The 19,248-nt window shown below is 47.5% G+C and overlaps 1 protein-coding gene across 1 annotated transcript in view; it reads right to left on the bottom strand.

The window, feature by feature from the left end:
- The window catches only part of LOC124699542 (probable O-methyltransferase 2), a 68,015-nt gene extending 61,593 nt beyond the window's left edge, over positions 1 to 6,422 (bottom strand). The window contains exons 1-2 of the mRNA XM_047231831.1: positions 5,619 to 6,422; positions 5,209 to 5,496 (exon numbers count right to left, since the gene is read on the bottom strand). Of these exons, the coding sequence (XP_047087787.1) occupies positions 5,209 to 5,496; positions 5,619 to 6,422 (1,092 nt within the window). The remainder of the gene's footprint in view (positions 1 to 5,208; positions 5,497 to 5,618) is intronic.
- Between the last annotated feature and the right edge of the window lie 12,826 nt (positions 6,423 to 19,248).

Genomic DNA, 19,248 nt, shown 5'->3' with positions numbered 1-19,248 from the left:
AATTGGGTTTTACTTCCCTCGAAGACTGTTGCGATCCCCTATACTTGTGGGTCATCACCGCCGCGTCCTCCTCCTCCTCCACCGCGGCCGTCGTCGTCAACCTCCTCCTCCACCCCTGTCGTCGGTGAACTCTCTCCCCTCCCCTCCCCTCCCTCTTCCTCTCCCGCGCGAGCACAAAGTGCTCGACGAAATGCTCGTGCTTCTAGGTTGTGCTGCTGCTGCTCTGGATGCATTGCTGTTGCTCTGGATGCATTGCTGCTAGTTTCCATTGTGCTGCTGCTAGGTTGTGCTGCTGCTGCTCTGGATGCTAGGTTGTGCTGCTGCTGCTCTGGATGCATTGCTTGTCTTAAGCAATAGAAATTGTCTATGCCTCTCTGTACTTGCTTACCATTAACTGGTGAGCTAGTGATGCTTATTGGAGTGTTCTATATCAGTGACACTTCTATGCTGCTACTACATATTGGTGTTGGTTATTGTCAACTTATATCACTTGCTATGTTTGTGTGGCTTACTGGATCATATGTACCTGTTGTTTGTGGAGGTTTACTGCCACTTGTTATTGATGAACCATGTGATGGTAATGATTCAATTTAATTCAATGATGTCAATTTGATTTCCATCCTTTGTTGGAAATAAACCCATTTCTGAACCTGTACAAGGTAATGAAGACTTGCTCACTTGGTATTGCTTGCTAGTTGGACATTTGGTTGGTTTTGATGCTACTGGTTCATTTAAATGCATGAAATGCTACTATGGTATGCTACTGTGGTATCCTTGTGAAGAAAATGATGGATTCTTGTGAGCTTATGATGTGCTACTATGCTACTTTGGTATCCTTGTGAAGATGAAAATGATGGATTCTTGTGAGCTTATGGTATGCTACTATGCTTATAATGCTCTGATTAGTGGGGATGCTTACTGGATCATGTGCATATAGTTCATATAGTTCCCTAAAAAGAAAGAATGCTCCCTGGCCAGATGCTTGATGTCTTGGCTCAGCCTAATGATGCAAAGGCCGAGGCAAAAACTTGGATAAGAACGAGATACTAAAATGTGTGATTTAAATGGAATGCTTATGATGGTATACTAAAATAGAGATATTCACATTAGGGAATCATGTAAATGAATGCCACTGTGGTATCCTTTTCTTGTTGGCTTTGATGAAAATAGAGATATCCACGATACGGGATCATGTAAATGAATGCCACTGTGGTATCCTTTGAAGAAAAAGGACTGCTTCGATGGTTTTAAAAGGCTAGGTGGTGCTAGGTGATTCGAGTTGGCTACCAAGACTTGTCTCATCTCGGTTAGGCTGGGATATGCTATGTGTTGTTGCTTGTTTAGGCACATCTATCACTTATTGGATTTACTCGGTTCTTGATTGGCCTTTCTTTTGCCAGCATCACTTGGTCTATATACCAAGTGATGAATAATCCCTTTGGAGCATCTCGCTCCATGCATGCTATGTGTGTTTGAGCATCTTGACTTATGTCACCATGGTTGCTGGTTTGTTGGTGTTTTTGTACTTGCCGATGATTAGATGGTTGGTCGATCACTAGTACACTCGGGGGTGGAGCAAGTGAGCCTGGTGTGATGGCACAAATATCAATATTTTGTGCATCCTACCTGGCCTCACTTACTCATCCCTGGATGTTAATATTTGTTTTGACCAACAAAGTATGAGGCATTCCATTTAGTTCATACTAGCTACTTCTTAATTGCATTGGCCTTTCTTCCATTTTAGTGCCGATGATTAAATTGTTTGGTCACTTGTACACTCGGGGTGGGGCCAGTGAGCCCAGTGCGATGGCACAAATATCAATCTCTTGTGCATTCTACTCGGCCTCACTGACCCCATCCCGGAATGTTAATATTTCTTTCGACCAACAAAGTATGAGGCATATGATATCTAGTTGAGATACCACTTGGCTCTTTCTTCCATTTTAGTGCCGATGATTAGAATGTTTGGTCACCTATATGCCGCAATATACTTTGTAGATGGGCCCCCCTTTCCCCGGCCGCCGTTCCGTGAACGAGTCTTTGACGAGACAACAACGCCGACCTGCCTCTCCGGTCATCACCACTTTTCTTCTCTCGCCGTCCAGTACGTGAACGAGTCCTTAATGCAAAGACAGTGTCCGCCTCCCTAGCATCATGCCGACCCCTGTTGCCGTGCTCCAGCACCAGTGTCTCGGGCGCCCTGCACTCTTCGCCTTTTGCCCGGTGAACGAATAGACTAATCGTTGGAATAAGGAAGCCGATGACGGCCGATCGCAATTTAATCTTGCGACCGGCCGTCATCGGTTTCCTTATTCCAACGATCAGATCTATTGGTTCACCGGGCAAGAAGGCGAACAGAGGCAGGCGCGGGACACACGGACCGAAGCGCGGCAACACGGCCCGGCATAATGCCGGGCAGGCCGACACGGTCTTTGCATCAAGGACTCGTTCACTGGATCGGCGAGGGACTGCCGTGGTTCTGCGCCGGAGAGGCAGATCGGCGTCGTTGTGTCGTCAAGCACCCGTTCACGGAACAGGCGACCGGGGAAGGGGGCCCTTCGCAAAGTATCATGCGGTGTATACTGCAACTATGGTTTCTGACCATAGTATTTGTGTTGACCAACAATGTATGAGACACTTATTCCATTTTGTCATTCCATTTGCTTTGAGATTTTCAAAATGCCGATGATTAAAATGTTTGGCCACCGTACACTCGGGGGCGGCGTAAGTGAGCCTGGTAAGATAGCACAAATATCAATCTCTTGTGCATCGGACTTGGTCTCACTTACACCGTCCCTGAATGTTAATATTTGTGTTGACCAACAATGTATGAGGCATTTATTCCATTTCTCTTGTGCATCGGACTTGTTGGTCTCACTTTCTTCCATTTTCATCATAGTAGGAACTGGATGAAGGACCCCGATGCAAGCGAGCCTGGTGGGTAGAGATGAGGGAGCAAAGGAGGAACCGGATGAAGACTACTTTGTATCTCGAAATTGTGAATTTTGTACGAATTAAGAATTGTATGCAAAACATTTGACACTTGCCACTATATATGTATCTCGATCGGGCTCTAAGTAATGTGATGATGATGTCTATGTTATATCTGTGCAATGTACATGATATTTATATTATATCTGAATGTTGCTGTATATAACCTGTATATCTGTATATTGCTGTCTATAAACTGCATGTGTATAGCAGGCAGCACAAAATCATGTATAATACAAGCAAATTCTGTGGCGCACCAAAAATAGATTCTGTGGCGCACGCTTTTCTGTGGCGCACCTAAGAACACGTGCGCCACAGAAACCTTAATTCTGTGGCGCATGGGCCGGTGCGCCACAGAAACCTTATTTTTGTGGCGACGTTTCTGTGGCGCACCTCCCATGCGCCACAGAATCCATTTTTGGTGCGCCACTGATGAGGCTTTTCCTACTAGTGCATCATTGCTTATGTATATTTGATGATTAGGAGATGATCTAATGAGATGCAATCTTGATTTATGTTTCTATTTCATATACTATAGATCCATATTGTTCTTCGTTATTGATGTTAGAATTGTGCACCTAGTGGATATAACATTAGAGGGAATGGTGTGCATTAGTTGGCGTGGATCTTGTAGTGCTATTAGCTTAGTGAAAAAAAAAATTAACACCACCACATGTTTGTAACCTTCTTTATACACCCCGCTAGGGATATAACAAAAAGGAATGGTTTTATAGCTTAGTCACAACAAGAGCTAACATACTAGCACCTGTTTCTAACTTCATGTCATGAAAAATAAGAAAATAGTACACACTTGTACTTATTGTCGAGCGTGCAAACGATATTCTCGCTTGGGGAGTATGAACAAATTATCTCGCCTTGATTTTAGAATGTGATACCAGTATAATTATCAAAAGATTTTACAAACATAAAACTTGAATCTTGCACTTATCACATGTTCTCATATTTGCGATTTATATTGTGTCACCATGTTGATGATAGAATTCAAGCATACTCATGCACCACAGTACTTCTTCTTCATGCTTGCAAAATCTCTCTCTTGTTTTATCTTCCTTTGTTTCATGTTACTTCACTTGTTCTCATATTTGCGATTTATATTGTGTCACCATGTTTTAAGAGATATTGGAAAGTAATAATAGCTCTTTTTATTTGTTTAGTGCATATAAAACTGGAATAGTGATAATTTCATTTGAGAGAATAAATATATTAACCCTCTTGCTCCTATGACTCGATACTCCTTATTTTCACATTGATAGGTGTTACAACAATCTCCTGCACTTCGGGATTACAAGCGACACCCTGAAAATTTAGCTAACTAGTGATTAGGCACTAATATGAGCATTAATGGAGGCTAATGTGAAGGAGACTCGGGTTTCAATAAACGAGTGCTTGAGGGTCTATTAGTCTAGGATTTGCATGTTTTCCCTCCTATTATAAAAAAATGAATTCAGTTTTACATGCAAAAAAAAAATTAGTGCAAGCCTAGCTACCTTAGTTGCAAGAAGAGGATGTGAAAAAGCATACCAGATTGCTCTGCATATCCATGCCAAAGGCAACCAAAAAGTTTAGCGCTACAAGCCTATGATGTCAAGGACGTGACAATTAACTCATGTAGTGCCCATGTGGATTTGCAGGTTACTGGGTTGATGTGCTCCCAACTCTAGAAATGACAATATAGAAAGGTCCTTTAGACAAAAAATATCATTCGTTTTTTCGTAAAACTTATTTTATTTCACCTAAACCGTCAAGTAGCTTGCAATGAATGAGGTAATTAGAGGGGAAAATATTAGCATAGGATAAGAAATGACCACTTCACATTATATGATTACTATAATGCCCTCAAATTTGTGAAGGCCGCCATGTTAGTTAATAGTAGTGCGTGATATCCTTGAAGTACATAGCATGCACTGCCAAAGCCCAAATGGAGAACACAAACATAATACGTACACAAGCACACCAACAATATTAATAATACTTCTGGAAAAAAAGATACAAGATAATATAATAACCATACTTAAAACTTAAGCTGCTGAGCCTTAGTAATTTCTTTACGAATATAAAGCAGTATACTCCCTTTACTTCCTTCCTCAAGCACACCATATCTATATGTAAACAAAACACACTACAGACTTGCATATCTTACGAGCACGCTCTTCGGTGATATATAGATGTTTTTTATGAAACCTTTCACTTGTAGACTTCGAAGACACCTCGTGCTCCTAGTTTCTTGATAATCTTGTAGTCAGTGAACCCTGCTTTCATGAAGAGTTCATGCCAGTCATTTTTGTTACGCTGACGGCCTCTTGTGTACACAAGCATGGCCAAGTCCATCAGAAGCTGGGCCTCAAACATTATTGGTCCGAGAGAAGGTTCAACCACAATGTCTATGATGATCAACTTCCCTCCCGCCTCACGTGAAGGAATGGCACTCCTACACTGAGCCAAGATCTTGACGCAATCCTCGTCGCTCCAGTGATGCAGCACAAGCTACACACAAAAAATGAGAACAATTAATTATCTTCTGAATTTTGCAATTTAATGCATTTTTTGGGTAATAATCAGACATGGTAATATATAGTTCCCATTGGTCTACAATGTATATGCCATACCTTGAGCATCACGGCCTGAGACTTTGGGACGGTGTGGAACAAGTCACCAGCAACATAGTTGACGACGCCATCCGACTGAACTTTGTCGATCACCTTGGGAAGGTCCAGCACGGTGCACTTGACGTGCGGATGGGCCTTGGTGATGGCCCTCGCCGTCGTCCCATCGCCGCCGCAACAGTCGGTGAGAGACTCAAGCCCGTTGAAGAGGCCATGGCACTCTCGCATGATCGCGCCGATCCCCAGGTTGTCGTGGGCGGCCAAAGCTTCATTGACTAGAGCGTCGAGATCCTTGTCTAGGAGCGCCGTGCTCTCGTCTAAGAGCGCCGCGCCGTGCACGTCCTCGAACGGCGACGGCACCGGCCCCACGACCTCTTTCTTGAACCAGTTGGCTAGCCCCAGCGCGGCCTCAGTGTAGTGCGGCGATGTCACGGCCAGAACGAAGGATGTCTGGATGTGGTGGTCGTCGGCGACGACGCCATCAACCAGGATCTGGGACAGAGGGTTCAGGCGGAAGATCTCCACGCCCGAGTCGTTACTGGCAGCAAAGATACCAGACGTGACGAGGACACGCATTAGGCGGCCGAGGAACGGCTGTTTACTAGGGGGCAGGGACAAGGCGGTGAGCAGGTCGGGCAGCGAGGTGACCCCGCCGAGGTTGTGGATGGCGGTCGGGATGCCGAGCTGGACGGCGCAGCGGAGCCCCATGGACGCGAGGTAGTAGAGGCTGTGTCGCCACAGGTCAGCCTGTGCCTGCAGCAGCTCAGCATCCGTGGGAACCTCGATAGTCGGAACCTGGGGCGCCATTGCTCTCCTCTCTCGGCTATGGATGCTCTCTTTGTGGCGCTGATCAGCTTGTGACTGATCTATGTGGTGCATTCGAGGGTTTAAGTAGAGTGCACCGCTGAGCAACTGTTGAGCTACTCTACTAAATTAACTTCGCGTTCTGCAGCTCAATATACTTAACTAATGCCGCGTGGAAGGCGAGGTACTTAAACAAATGTCAGCGAAGGGTTTCTGCAGCATCTTACGGTTAGAAGACGAGTCTTACTTTGTATCTCGCGCGGAGAGGCTCGTGTCATGTAGGCAGGGTTTTGCTTCACGGCCGGTATTTTTTGATATTTTGGCAGAAATCGTACCACAAAAAAAAACTTGTTGAACGATTTTTTTGATACTTAAATAATTTGATCAATTTTATTACAAATTTAGAACGGAATAATTAATTGGTTTGAAAATCTCGGTCGATATTTTGCCAGTATTTCCAAAATACTGTTACCCACCAGTATTTTTTGCCTACAAGAAAAAAATATCCTTGGTGGTGGGAGCCACAATGCTCAGAAAGGCAGTTCCCTCTTACCCGGCCGTGGCCATGGTAAGAGCATCTCTAGCCGTTGGGGCTTTCTAGGCCGAAATCCGACGCTATTTAGCGCTGGATAGATGTAAATTTTAGCCTGAAGAGACCCATTTTTCCAGCAGCCAGCTCATGGTGGCCTGCTGACGCTCATCCACCGCGTACATAGCGACGGTGTAAACCAAAGGTGAAAAAAGAGGTTGCCGGGGGTCTCGTCGGGGAGACGGCTGGAGATGCTCTAAGAGCGGGTCTGATGGATTTCCGTTGTGCCGCTGGCGGAGCGGGATGAAGGTGTACAGAAGCGCTGCCACTTTATCCAATTATCCCGCAATATGGAACAGTGCAAATTGCACTAAGAATTTAATTCCACATCTAACTAAACTGTGCTATTCAGACAAGAAACTGTCCCGCGCAAACTCTGCCACTTGCAGCCCTAGATGGAGGAACTGCTCGTGGAGTTTATCTCCACCTGCATGTACTGTTAGCCGAGCCGACTGGTCTGCAACACCGAGTGTACATGTGTGTTAGCCTGGAAAATCTCCGTCTAGTAGTGCCATGGTGCCACGTGGAAAATCTAATTTTGTATGGAGCTCATTCAGGATTTGGTTCTTTCGCTAGAGTTACACTATGATTTATGTTATTGTTGGAGCATTTGATCGGAGGCCGCGTTTTGGCCCATAGAAGCAAATGCTCCTATTATACAAAATAAGTAAAAAATAATTAAAAAATGTCAAAAAATTCTGACATAATTTTTTTTGTGTACAACGTGACATTTTATGTTAGTGCACAACTTTTCTTGGAGAAACAACATTTTATGTGGTGTGTACAAAAAAGATAAAAAAAAATGTCTTGTACGTAGTCGTGTTATAGCATCAAAATTTGTTTTTTTTACAGGAGCCACATAATTTTTTAGTTTTTTTTGAAAACTTCTGTACAAACATAAAATGTGTAGATTTACATGAAATTTTTTATTTTTATAATTTCTTGACATTTTGAAACGTAGATTCACACAACGGGAGCAAATGCTGCTATGAGCCAAAGCGAATATCCCCATTTGATCTGGCTATATCAATAATAGTAGGAAGATCCATACCAGTTGATATTGTGCTCCATTTCCTTTGGCTAATTATTTATATAGAAACAAGAAGAGACGAGTTCTGTTCAAAGATCTCTTCTAGTTTAGCTATGTAATTTCCCCATCTGCCGTCCTGTAATTTCAGCGTGTTGCTCATTCTGCCTTGCAGGAGTTCCAGTGCATCATTCCTTGCATTTCTTGTAAATTCCCATCAGCCTGCCGTCCTGTAATTTCACCGATCGCTCATTCTGCCTTGCATGTCTTGCAGGAGTTCCAGTGCATCATTCCTGCTAGGGGCACCCAAAGTGATGTTCTGCCTGTAGCTCAGAAGGTAAATTATGTATTTACTGGTTTAGTTATGGTTTAGTTGATTATTACAATTTAAAGCGGGAATTTTTGGTGGAGTGCCGTCGCCGGCGTGTGGGGGCCAGGGCGGGCGCGGCGAGTCCCTGGGAGGAGGAGCTGGGTGAGGGGCGCGACAGGACGGCGGCCCGGAATCCTCGGCGGTGCGGCGGCCGCGGTGGCCGCGTGGGTGGCGTGGCGGCCAGATCTAGGAGTTCTTGTCTGTGGGCTTCGGCATTCGTCCTCGAGCCCCATGTTGGTGTTGGTCGGCGACCCCTCTATGTGGCGTTCCGGCGGCGCCCACGGTGCTCTTCGGCGGTGCTCCGTTGGCTACAGGCGCGTTGCTTCGGGGGTCGCGATCCGGCGGATGCAGGTGGTGGTCTGTGCCGGTCCTTGTTGGGCGGGCGCGAGATTTTGGGACTCTTCGCTGGGAGAAAGCTTTGTCTTGGCGGCCGGCCAGGACCGACGATGGTGACGCCCGTGGGCGCCGCATCCTTCTTGAAGGTGTCGTCGAAGCGGGTGTGTCTCTTGATCTCCGCCCGGGCTCTCCGGGGGAAACCCTAGATCCCTCGCGGGATCGGGCGTGGGCGGCGCTCTTGTGTCTCTTTGCTTCTTGGAGCCTCGCTTTGGACGTCCACCGGACAGAGGGGTTTGTGGAGTGTTTTGGTAGTTCGCCGGAGGCGGGTTCGTCTTCGGCCAGGCGGGGCGCGGCCTTGGGATCGGCGTGGTAGTTGGAGCGGTGGCTCCGGTCTTTCGCCTCCGTCTATTGCGCTCGGGGCTGGCGTGTAGTGTCGTGTTGTAACAATTTTTCGGCCAGTTTTCCTCATAAAAGGACCAACTCTTTTCTCCTATATCAATGAAAGGCAAAGCTTTTGCCTCATTCAAAAAAAAAAAAGCTTCAGATAGCTGTCTTGCGCGTTCAGCAAACCTTAGTGTCCGACCTTCACAACTCAAGGAAAACACATAAAGTCTAGGGAGAATGAGAAAGCAGATAAAGGCAACATGATTCTGTTTGATTTTGTTTACACTGTATCGCAATGTTCATTAAACCAAATATATGGTCAGCGACAGTAAGCCACTGCTCGAGATTATATGTGTTCAAAGTACGGCCTGATATCTTGGGTATAAATTTATTTCTCTTATTCTTTTCTTGAGATCGATGGACCCACGGTCAAATAAACATAATAGAGATATTAACGCGGACCTTCATGTACAAATGGCCGAAGGAAAACTGTTGTGGAACTAACAATCTAAAATGTTCAAACAAATTGCTAAAAAAATTCTAGCAAATATATTTGAGTCTGTACCACACATCATACCGGCAATATCTAGATTGGTTGCAATCTATCAAACCCATTTCAATGGAACCGAGTTTCGTATGGTACTATAACATACAGTTCGATCACTAGTGGAGAACATGCCTATTGTTACGGTCCGTTAGAGCCTTTTGTTCCGGCTGGCCACCCGGAACAACGGGACAAAAGGCCCCCCTTTTATCTCGGCCCGCTTACCAGCCGGACATAAAATCCACCACGTGCCCGCCGCGGGGCGCACATGGGTCACCCCCTTTTGTCCCGGTTTGTAACACAGGCCGGGACAAATGGACCTCTACGTGACGCCGCAGGACACTGCTCTTTTAGTGTATCAGTCACCCCTCCCCCCCCCCAGCCCCGCCACCGTCCCCTTTTATTTCATTATTTTCATTTCAAAATAATTTACATATATTTGTCCGCTACTACAAGTTGTACATGTTCATGTATTATATATAGATCGAGCAAACAAATATTCGAAGCAAAAGTCTATTTGTAGATTCCCCTTACATATATACATGGAGCTCACGACTACCGGGACTAGAGCCTGTTGTGTATTCGAACTATTACACGGGGATCATCAGAAACGCCTATTTGGACTAAACAAGCCATTATCGTCTATTATTTCTCTCATCAGAAGTCCCGCTAGTTCCTCCGCAATTCATAGTATGTGTTGCTGTGGTTGGAGCTTCTCCCGCATGAAGTCGACTTATATAGCAAAATGAGATGAATATGAACATATCAATCTTGATAACGAAATTTTGACGGTAATAAATTAAAGTTGTGAATGTATTGCTTGCGTTGAATCTACGATCGTCCTTCTCAGTGGTTAACATGCGAATGGACTCGTGAACGTAGTATCCACATAGATTTGTCCCTGTGGCTGCTGGGCGCACGATATATGAGTAAATGTTAGCTTTTCTGTGAAGTTACTACCCTTAACCACCTTCTTGAAGCTTCTCCGAACCCTGCCAGGCAAAAAGAATGATTGAATGAGTGGATAATTAATTGATATCTCACGAAAGAGATCAATATAGCGCGATAATGATTGGAATTACCTCTGAAGCAAGTCCTGCAAGTTGCAGAACCCTTCCAGACCTCTATTCAATGAGTTCCTTACGTCAACTATTTCCTTATCAACTTGAATGTCTAGCAGAATCCAGTGAAAACTGCACATGCTTATATATACGTCATGAATTACACTTAACATCGAGTAAAAAAATTGAATGTGTAAAACAAAGTAAGACTCTCACCTGTAGTTGTAAGGAAACAATACTGAATCACAGAAATGTTGCTCCGTTAAAAACGTTAGCAGGTTTCCCCCCGTTTCTTGGATTTTATCCCTTACCGTGTCATGACGTACTTTATATGGGTCAATAAACCCAATATTGTTTATAAGCCTTCTTTTGCATTCCTCAATCTTCATTCTGCATAATAGAGTACAAAAGGATATAATGAGTATATGCAATAAACAAGAACAACTGAATAAACATGAACTTATATGTAGTCAACAACGTACAAGCAATAGAAACTCATGAGAGATTTGTCGAGGGCGTCTAAATTGAATAACTGCCAGAGTTCGCATAACTCAATATGGAGATCCTCCCTTCGGAAGTAATATTCTTCTGGAATATTCGCCAGATGTATTTTTGTCCACCTTGCACACATCAACGTACCACATATGCGAATTCCGCATATGCGTTGGCAGTTCTTCCAGCCTCTGTTTGCCGACCAAGTCGGCCCCGTAGACAAATTTAGGGGCTATATCAGCAAAGGGTAGTGCAGTATCTTGGGAACTCAGCAATTCCTCCACAGTACAATTCATTTGAGGCGCTAGCTTCGCAGCTGCGTCTATATTCAAACCACCATGTCCCTAGTACACCAAGGGAACATCTAAAACTTAGAGGGGTGGAATCGATTGTTTGGCCTGTTCTCTGAGCTAGGCAACGTCCTTTGTTTTTCTGCTCTCTGTCGCTTGCTGGGGCTTGAGGGATGCACTTTTTGTACTTGATTTCTTCCTGGCTGCACTTTCACTTGATGATTTGCTCCTGCTAGCACTTGTCTTCTCTTTGCTCTACACAATTACCTTCGCAAGCGTGCGTGTATAGTCATCCTTCTTCTCGTGTGTTAAGAAAATCGAGAGCATACTGTTTTTGCTTCTCGGTGTATGGCACTGGGGGCTCGGGTTTTTCCTTATGAAAATGTGCATGCAGTTCGCTCTTTGTGATGGCTTCATTTTCGTCTTCAGTACGATCGTAAGCACGGGGGGAGGAACCTTTGGTACTATTGGGAGGGGTGACAGTCGGCGGACAGGACTCTTGTCACGCTTCTGCTTAGTACTGGGTGGCTGCCGAGTCTTAGTGGGCGTAGGCGGCGGCGAGGATATCTGAGCCGGCGGTGGAGATCGAGATGGACTAGGGATATAGTGGTCGTACTCATGGGGTGATGGTGACCTGCGATGACTCGGAGAAGGTGATGGTGACATGCGATGACTCGTAGGGGGTACCCAGCCTAGAAGCTTGACGTTTTTCTTCGCCCAAAGAATGATGTCACCCAGTACTTATCTGAGTGTACCCTGACCTTCACCTCTAGGGATTTGAAGCTCCAACGACTCAAACGACGGTACAATGGTATCCACCCCGACACGAGCATAGCCTGCTGGAATCTCATTACCATGACATAGTGCCGGCTTACCTTCAAGTCCCAATGCAGCTAAAACAAAGCCGACCGCCACCTTGAGAGATAGGTTCATGAACTCATGATAGAGATCAAAACGTGTCTGCTCCATGATTCCATCCACGGGGTAGCCAGGACCGCCATCTATCATCTGTGGACCGTCAGGTGGAGTCTCCGAGTCAGCCACGCTGCTTCACCGACGGTATTGCGCTGTCCTTTAAGTTCGTCAATCTCCTACTGCTGGTGGTCAAGTCGGTGTTGGAACTGGGATAAACGGTCATTCTGCACCTCCTCCTGGCGTTGCCTTGCTCTCGCTTGGATTCTATAAGTTTCCGCGTCGCTGGGAAACCCAATCGACCACGGATAACTAGGGCCGAGGCCTCTTGTTCGTCCTTGGGATTCCCGAGGACCAATGTCAGCATGTCATTCTCTCTATCGGGAACAAACTTTAATTTCCCCGATTTAATATCTGCCATCACTTGAAGATATTTTTTCCTGGGTACCTTAACCTTGTTGTCACTTTGAACAAGGTTCCCTGTTCGCATGTCATACTCACACCCATGTGCAACGAACCAATTTCAAGCCCTCAAGTACCAGTTTTCTCTGATGGGTTCTGAAGTGACCCCTTTCCGCAACATCTCAGCCTCTTGTTCAGCCCACTTAGGCATGGCTTTTTTGTAGCCCCCTCACCCCGTTTTATGGTGATATTCATTTTCATCTGCATTCTTCTTGTTTTTCTTTGACAATGCCTCAGCATCCTCTGAGGTATTGTAATCCACAAATGCATCCCAGTTATGCTCCTGGTTCGCTAGTTAGCCTTAGAATTTTGGAGGTTTCTTGTCCTTCTTATAAGTTGCCCATAATCACTTCTTCCACTGCCGGAATAGTTCCCCCATCTTCATAAGAGCCCACTTCTTCACTTTCTCCCTCTGCTTGTCCATCTCAACCTGCGATTCCAATTCTGGCAGGGTGAAATGTGCTATGAGGTTGTCAAAAAGCTTGCCTTTGAACCTATCGGAAATAAACTCATTTTGGGGCACCTTCTTGCTCTTGTTCCATTCTCTAATACTGATCGGGATGCGATCCCTAACCATAACCCCACACTGATTTCTAAATATCGTTGCGGCCTTTGCGGGTTCCATCGGTTCGCCAGAAGGTGATGAAGTGGTCATTTTTTCCCAACTGCTTTCCTGGGCCTCGTTTGTCCAACTTATCTTGGGAGGTCTAAGAGAATAAACATTAATTAATTTATATACATGTACATATAGAATTCCATTAATGGCTCTACTGATCATATACATGTATATATACCTCGCCATCACCGGAGCCATCAGCTTATTCATCACCGGAGCCCTCAGCTTCTCCATCAACGGAGCCGTCGGCTTCTCTCGGTCCGCTTCACGGTTCGCTTCTGGGTCGGCTTCTAGGCCAACTTCTAGGTCGGCTTCTCGGTCGGCTTCTAGATCGGCTGCACGAATTATGTCCTCGACCATGTCTTCCTGTTCGAAGTCTCGATGGAATGGATCCATTGTTTCTGCAAAATATTAAATTGATAAGTACATGATTAATTTTGAGTTAATCGCGAGTTTATAATAATAATAATGTCGGCGTAACGTAGAGGGAGAGAGGGATGCCGGTGACGATATTGTTAGATGTATATATCTGTCTATTGTAGTTTCCCCATATGTTACGGGGCTTTCTGCATATGTGCACCTGTACATGTACTATATATTGTGGCCTTTGGCCCCCTGGTAATACATCAAGCATATTGCCTTAACATGGTATCAGAGCAAAACTTGGTCCTAGTCTGTACGTTGTCCCAGCCGTAGTTGCCGTTCTTTGTCCGCCGGCCGCCGCTCTCCGTCCGGCCGTCTCCGTCGCCGGTCTTCTTCTCGGCCGTGCCCGCCCCGCCCGATCTTCTTCCCGGCCGTGTCCGCCCCGCCCGATCTCTTCTCGGCCATGCCCGCCCCGCTCTGCTGATCTCCGCGCGTGGCCCTGCTTCGTGGTTTCGAGCTCCCGCGCCGGCCCCTGGTAAGCCCTCGCTGGCCCCTGCTCCCTGGCTGGCGCCGTGAGATTTCCTTGCGCGTCGACGGCCGCTCCGCCCGCTCGCCCCTGCCTGCTCTGTTTACTTCGCCCGCGCCGGTATCCAGACGCTCGATCTCCAGGCGAGACCCCGCTCGACGTTTTCTCCGCTCGAGGCCGCCCGCCTGCTGCCTCCGCTCATCTCCCCGCCCGACGCCCTGTTCTGGCTTGCTCCCGCCGATCCAGGCAGTCCACGACGACGGGCGAGGCCGCGACGCTCTGCTCCCGATCTGAGCCGCCGTTTCTCGTCTAGTTGATTTTAATTTGAGGTAAAAAAAAAAGCAAAAAAAAAAAACAAAAACAAAATACTGTCGTCGGCTGTTGTTATCCGATGTCTTCTTCTGCTGATCCCGCCTTATCTTTGGGCCTCCCTTCGGTACTTGGTCTTTGTCCGCTGCCTCCGTGTATGGCGGCTAGCCATTCTTCGTCACCGTTTGCGGCCTCTTCACGTGGCTCTGCCCGCGCTTCACCGGCTCCGTCTACGTCGGCTCATCGCTCTATACCGACTTTCGCGGCCTCTTCCCGCGGCTCTGGCCGCGCTTCGCCAATTTTGTCTCGATCGGCCTGCCGCTCTACATCGACTTTTGCGGCCTCTTCATGCGGCTCTGCCCGCACTTCGCCGACTTCGTCTATGTCGGCCCGCCACTCTACATCAACTTTTGCGGCCTCTTCCCGCGGTTCTGGCCGCAATTCGTCGACTCCGTCTACGTCGGCCTGCCTCTCTACATCGACTTTCGCGGCCTCTTCACGTGTTTATGACCGCGCTTTGCCGACTCTGTCTTCATCGGCGTGTTGCTCTCTGTCGCCCCCTTTGGTGGCCTCTGTGCGTGTGGGTGATAGCTCCTCGTCGGCACCTGATTGTACGTCGACCTCTCCAGTCGCGCCCCTCTCTGCGCATGAGATAGCACAGCTTCACTCGCTCGCTTGATGCTTGGGATTCCGGCTTACGTCAGCAGCCTCGCGGTCCGAGTCTCGGCCCTCGTCCTCATTGCACCCTATCGTGGCAAGGTTGGCCACACTTCCTCCACCTGCCGGACGCGGGATCCCGGCTTACGTCGCCGGTTCCAGGATCGTCGCCGGGCTGGCTCTTCAGGATCTTCTGCAGTTGCACTCTCTGATCAGGACATTCTCAGGGGTCTTTGTGGTCTCCTCGCTACTCCAGACTCTTCCTCGCCGGGCGCTGCTGGTTCTATGACTGGCTCTTCTGGCACTGCGCGACCACCACTTTCTACACAGTCAGGTCCGTCCCCGTGGTATCTGGATTCTGGAGCTTCCTTTCATATGACCTCTGAGTCTTCTATTCGGTCTGCTCTTCGGTCTCTTATTTCTCCTGTCCGTGTTGTCACGGCTGATGGTACCTCTATTCCTGTTTCTAGTACAGGCACCCTTTCTACTCCCTCTTTACGTGTCCCTGATGTTTCTCATGTTCCTCGCCTTCGGATGAACCTTTTCTCTGCTAGCCAGCTCACCGATTCTGGTTGTCGCGTCATTCTTGACGCTGAGTCTTGTGCGGTTCAGGATCATCGCACACAGGCCCTGGTTGGAGCTGGCCCTCGTAGCCGTCAGTCTTCGGGGCTTTGGGAGTTAGACTGGCTTCGTGTTCCTTCCGCTGCCACTTCATCTGCCAGTTCTCCTCCAGTTGTTGCCTCTGTCACCGTCTCTTTTCAGCAGTGGCATCATCGTCTTGGTCACCTTTGTGACTCTCGCCTGTCGTCTTTGGTTCATCGTGGCCTTCTGGGGTCTGTCTCTAGAGATGGGTCGTTACACTGTCAGGGTTGTAGGTTAGGCAAACAGATTCAGCTTCCCTATCCTACTAGTGTGTCTCGTCTCTCGCGACCGTTTGATTTAGTCCATTCGGATGTTTGGGGTCCGGCTCCCTTCGCTTCGAAAGGGGGCCATCGATACTATATCTTATTCATTGATGATTTTTCACGGTACACCTGGGTGTTTTTCATGCGCTCTCGCAGTGAGGTGCTCTCTATTTATCAGCGTTTTGCGGCCATGGTCCGCACTCAGTATTCCTCACCCATTCGCGTGTTCCGTGCTGATTCTGCTGGTGAGTATATCTCTCAGCACCTTCGTGGTGTCTGATGACGCGTAAAGCACACGCCCGTTGGGAACCCCAACTGGAAGGTGTGATGCGTACAGCAGCAAGTTTCCCTCAGTAAGAAACCAAGGTTTATCGAACCAGTAGGAGTCAAGAAGCACGTTGAAGGTTGATGGTGGCGGAGTGTAGTGCGGCGCAACACCAGGGATTCCGGCGCCAACGTGGAACCTGCACAACACAATCAAAGTACTTTGCCCCAACGTGACAGTGAGGTTGTCAATCTCACCGGCTTGCCGCAAACAAAGTATTAAACGTATTGTGTGGAAGATGATGATTGTTTGCGAAGAACAGTAAAGAACAATTGGGGTAGATTGTATTTCAGATGTAAAGAATAGGACCGGGGTCCACAGTTCACTAGTGGTGTCTCTCCCATAAGATAAGCAGATGTTGGGTGAACAAATTACAGTTGGGCAATTGACAAATAAAGAAGGCATAACAATGCACATACATATATCATGATGAGTACTATGAGATTTAATCAGGGCATTACGACAAAGTACATAGACCGCTATCCAGACATGCATCTATGCCTAAAAGTTCACTTTCAGGTTATCATCCGAACCCCTTCCAGTATTAAGTTGTAAACAACAGACAATTGCATTAAGTATGGTGCGTAATGTAATCAACACAAATATCCTTAGACAAAGCATCGATGTTTTATCCCTAGTGGCAACAACACATCCACAACCTTAGAACTTTATGTCATTGTCCCAGATTTAATGGAGGCATGAACCCACTATCGAGCATAAATACTCCCTCTTGGAGTCACAAGTATCAACTTGGCCAGAGCCTCTACTAGCAACGGAGAGCATGCAAGAACATAAATAACATATATGATAGATTGATAATCAACTTGACATAGTATTGTTATCACCAAGATTTAACCGAGTCAGAGGTGGGCCGCGATCAGGATGGGCTTAAGGAAATATACATGGAGGATTACGTGAATCGGCCTGTTATACCAAGTTGGGTTTAATTGCCCATGTATCTGTAACATATTAGATCGTATCTTAGTTTAGAAAGTAGATTCTTACTCGTGCACGGTTTGGTGCAACGCCCGCATTAGAAAGTCCCTGGACTATAAATATGTACCTAGGGTTTATGGAAAAAACAACAACTCACGTTCAACCCCAAAACAAACCAATCTCGGCGCATCGCCAACTCCTTCGTCTCGAGGGTTTCTATCGGGTAGCGACATGCTGCCTAGATCGCATCTTGCGATCTAGGCAGCACAAGCCCCACGTTGTTCATGCGTTGCTCGTACTTGAAGCGCTTTTGATGGCGAGCAACGTAGTTATCATTAGATGTGTTAGGGTTAGCATTGTTCTTCGTTTAAGCATGCTTACGTAGTGCAACCCTTGCATATCTAGCCGCCCTCACGCCTATCTCAGGTGTGGGGGCGGCACCCCGCTTGATCATTATTTAGTAGATCTGATCCGTTACGATTGCTCCTTGTTCTACAAGGATTAGTTTAATATCTGCAATAGTTAGGCCTTACAAAGGGGGGGAGGATCCAGTGGCGCGTAGGGTGGCGTTCGCAGGTCCTAAACGGGATGTTCCGAGGATCAACTTCATGTTGGTTTTTTGGCCTTGTTTAGGATCGGCTTATGAGCACCGTGCGTGGCCGCGAGGCCCAACCTGGAGTAGGATGATCCGATTATGCGGTGAAAACCCTAAATCGTCGTAGATCTCATTAGCTTCATATTGATCAAGCAGGACCACCAAGTATTCGTGCACCCCGTACGAATCATGGGTGGATCGGCTCTTTGAGCCGATTCACGGGATAACTTCGAGAGCCGATCGAGGCTCGTATTTAATGTTTACATGTATGCCCTGCAGGAAACTAAGCGAGGCATCCCCATCACCTTCCGACCAGGTATAGGTCAGGTGGCACGCCCTTGCACTTCGCATCGCCGCGTGTGACCGGAAGAGCATTGCGGGCCGTCGCTCGGAGGGGTCTCAGCCAGCCGCAGCTCTAGGCTCTTCCCGGCTCTACGGTGTTGACAAGGCCGCTGCCCGCCGGTGGGTTTTGGCGAGTCAACACATTCTCGGCACGCCCGGTGGGACAATCATCTACATCAACCACATCGCCATCTACATCTGAGATGGCGGACGGCACGCCCGGTCACCTACGAGGATCTGCCCGACGAGCTCAAGAAGCGATACAACGAGATCAAGGCCACCCTCGAAGCCGACCTCATCGGCTCTTTTCGGAGAACCCGTACCCATGGCATCGGATGGAAGGGATTCTCACCGCAAGGTGCGCTCGATGGGATAGACCTCTCTACCCCGTCGGAGGAACGCACCGGGGTCTGCGGCGGGAGATCAATTACCCGGTGGCTCACTCGCTACACCGCCACTCGAGAACTTGGTCAACGTGTTGGAGCGTGTCGCTCCGCGCGTGATCCGGGAGATCATGAGCCACCAGTACTCGCCGTCAGGACCAGCTCTCGGGACTCATCAAGGAGAGTTGCCACTCCAGTCCCGTCCACCGCTGCCATATGCGTTGGCAGCACCTGCTGAAGTGCCGACTACACCGGCATTCCTCGTCTACAGGATTGGTGGCGACCCTAGTGACTACCGGTTCTTAATGGAGGCGCCTAAGGAGATCCCTCATGGATACGCGTGCATGTATGTGCCGGATTGTGGTGACCGGGCACTCACAAACCAGGCCACAACATCGGGGACTC

Source organism: Lolium rigidum, chromosome 3 (genome assembly GCF_022539505.1).
Source record: "Lolium rigidum isolate FL_2022 chromosome 3, APGP_CSIRO_Lrig_0.1, whole genome shotgun sequence".
Lineage (NCBI taxonomy): Eukaryota > Viridiplantae > Streptophyta > Magnoliopsida > Poales > Poaceae > Lolium > Lolium rigidum.
Note: the sequence above shows the minus strand (reverse complement) of the source record. Positions and strands in the feature narration are given on the sequence as shown.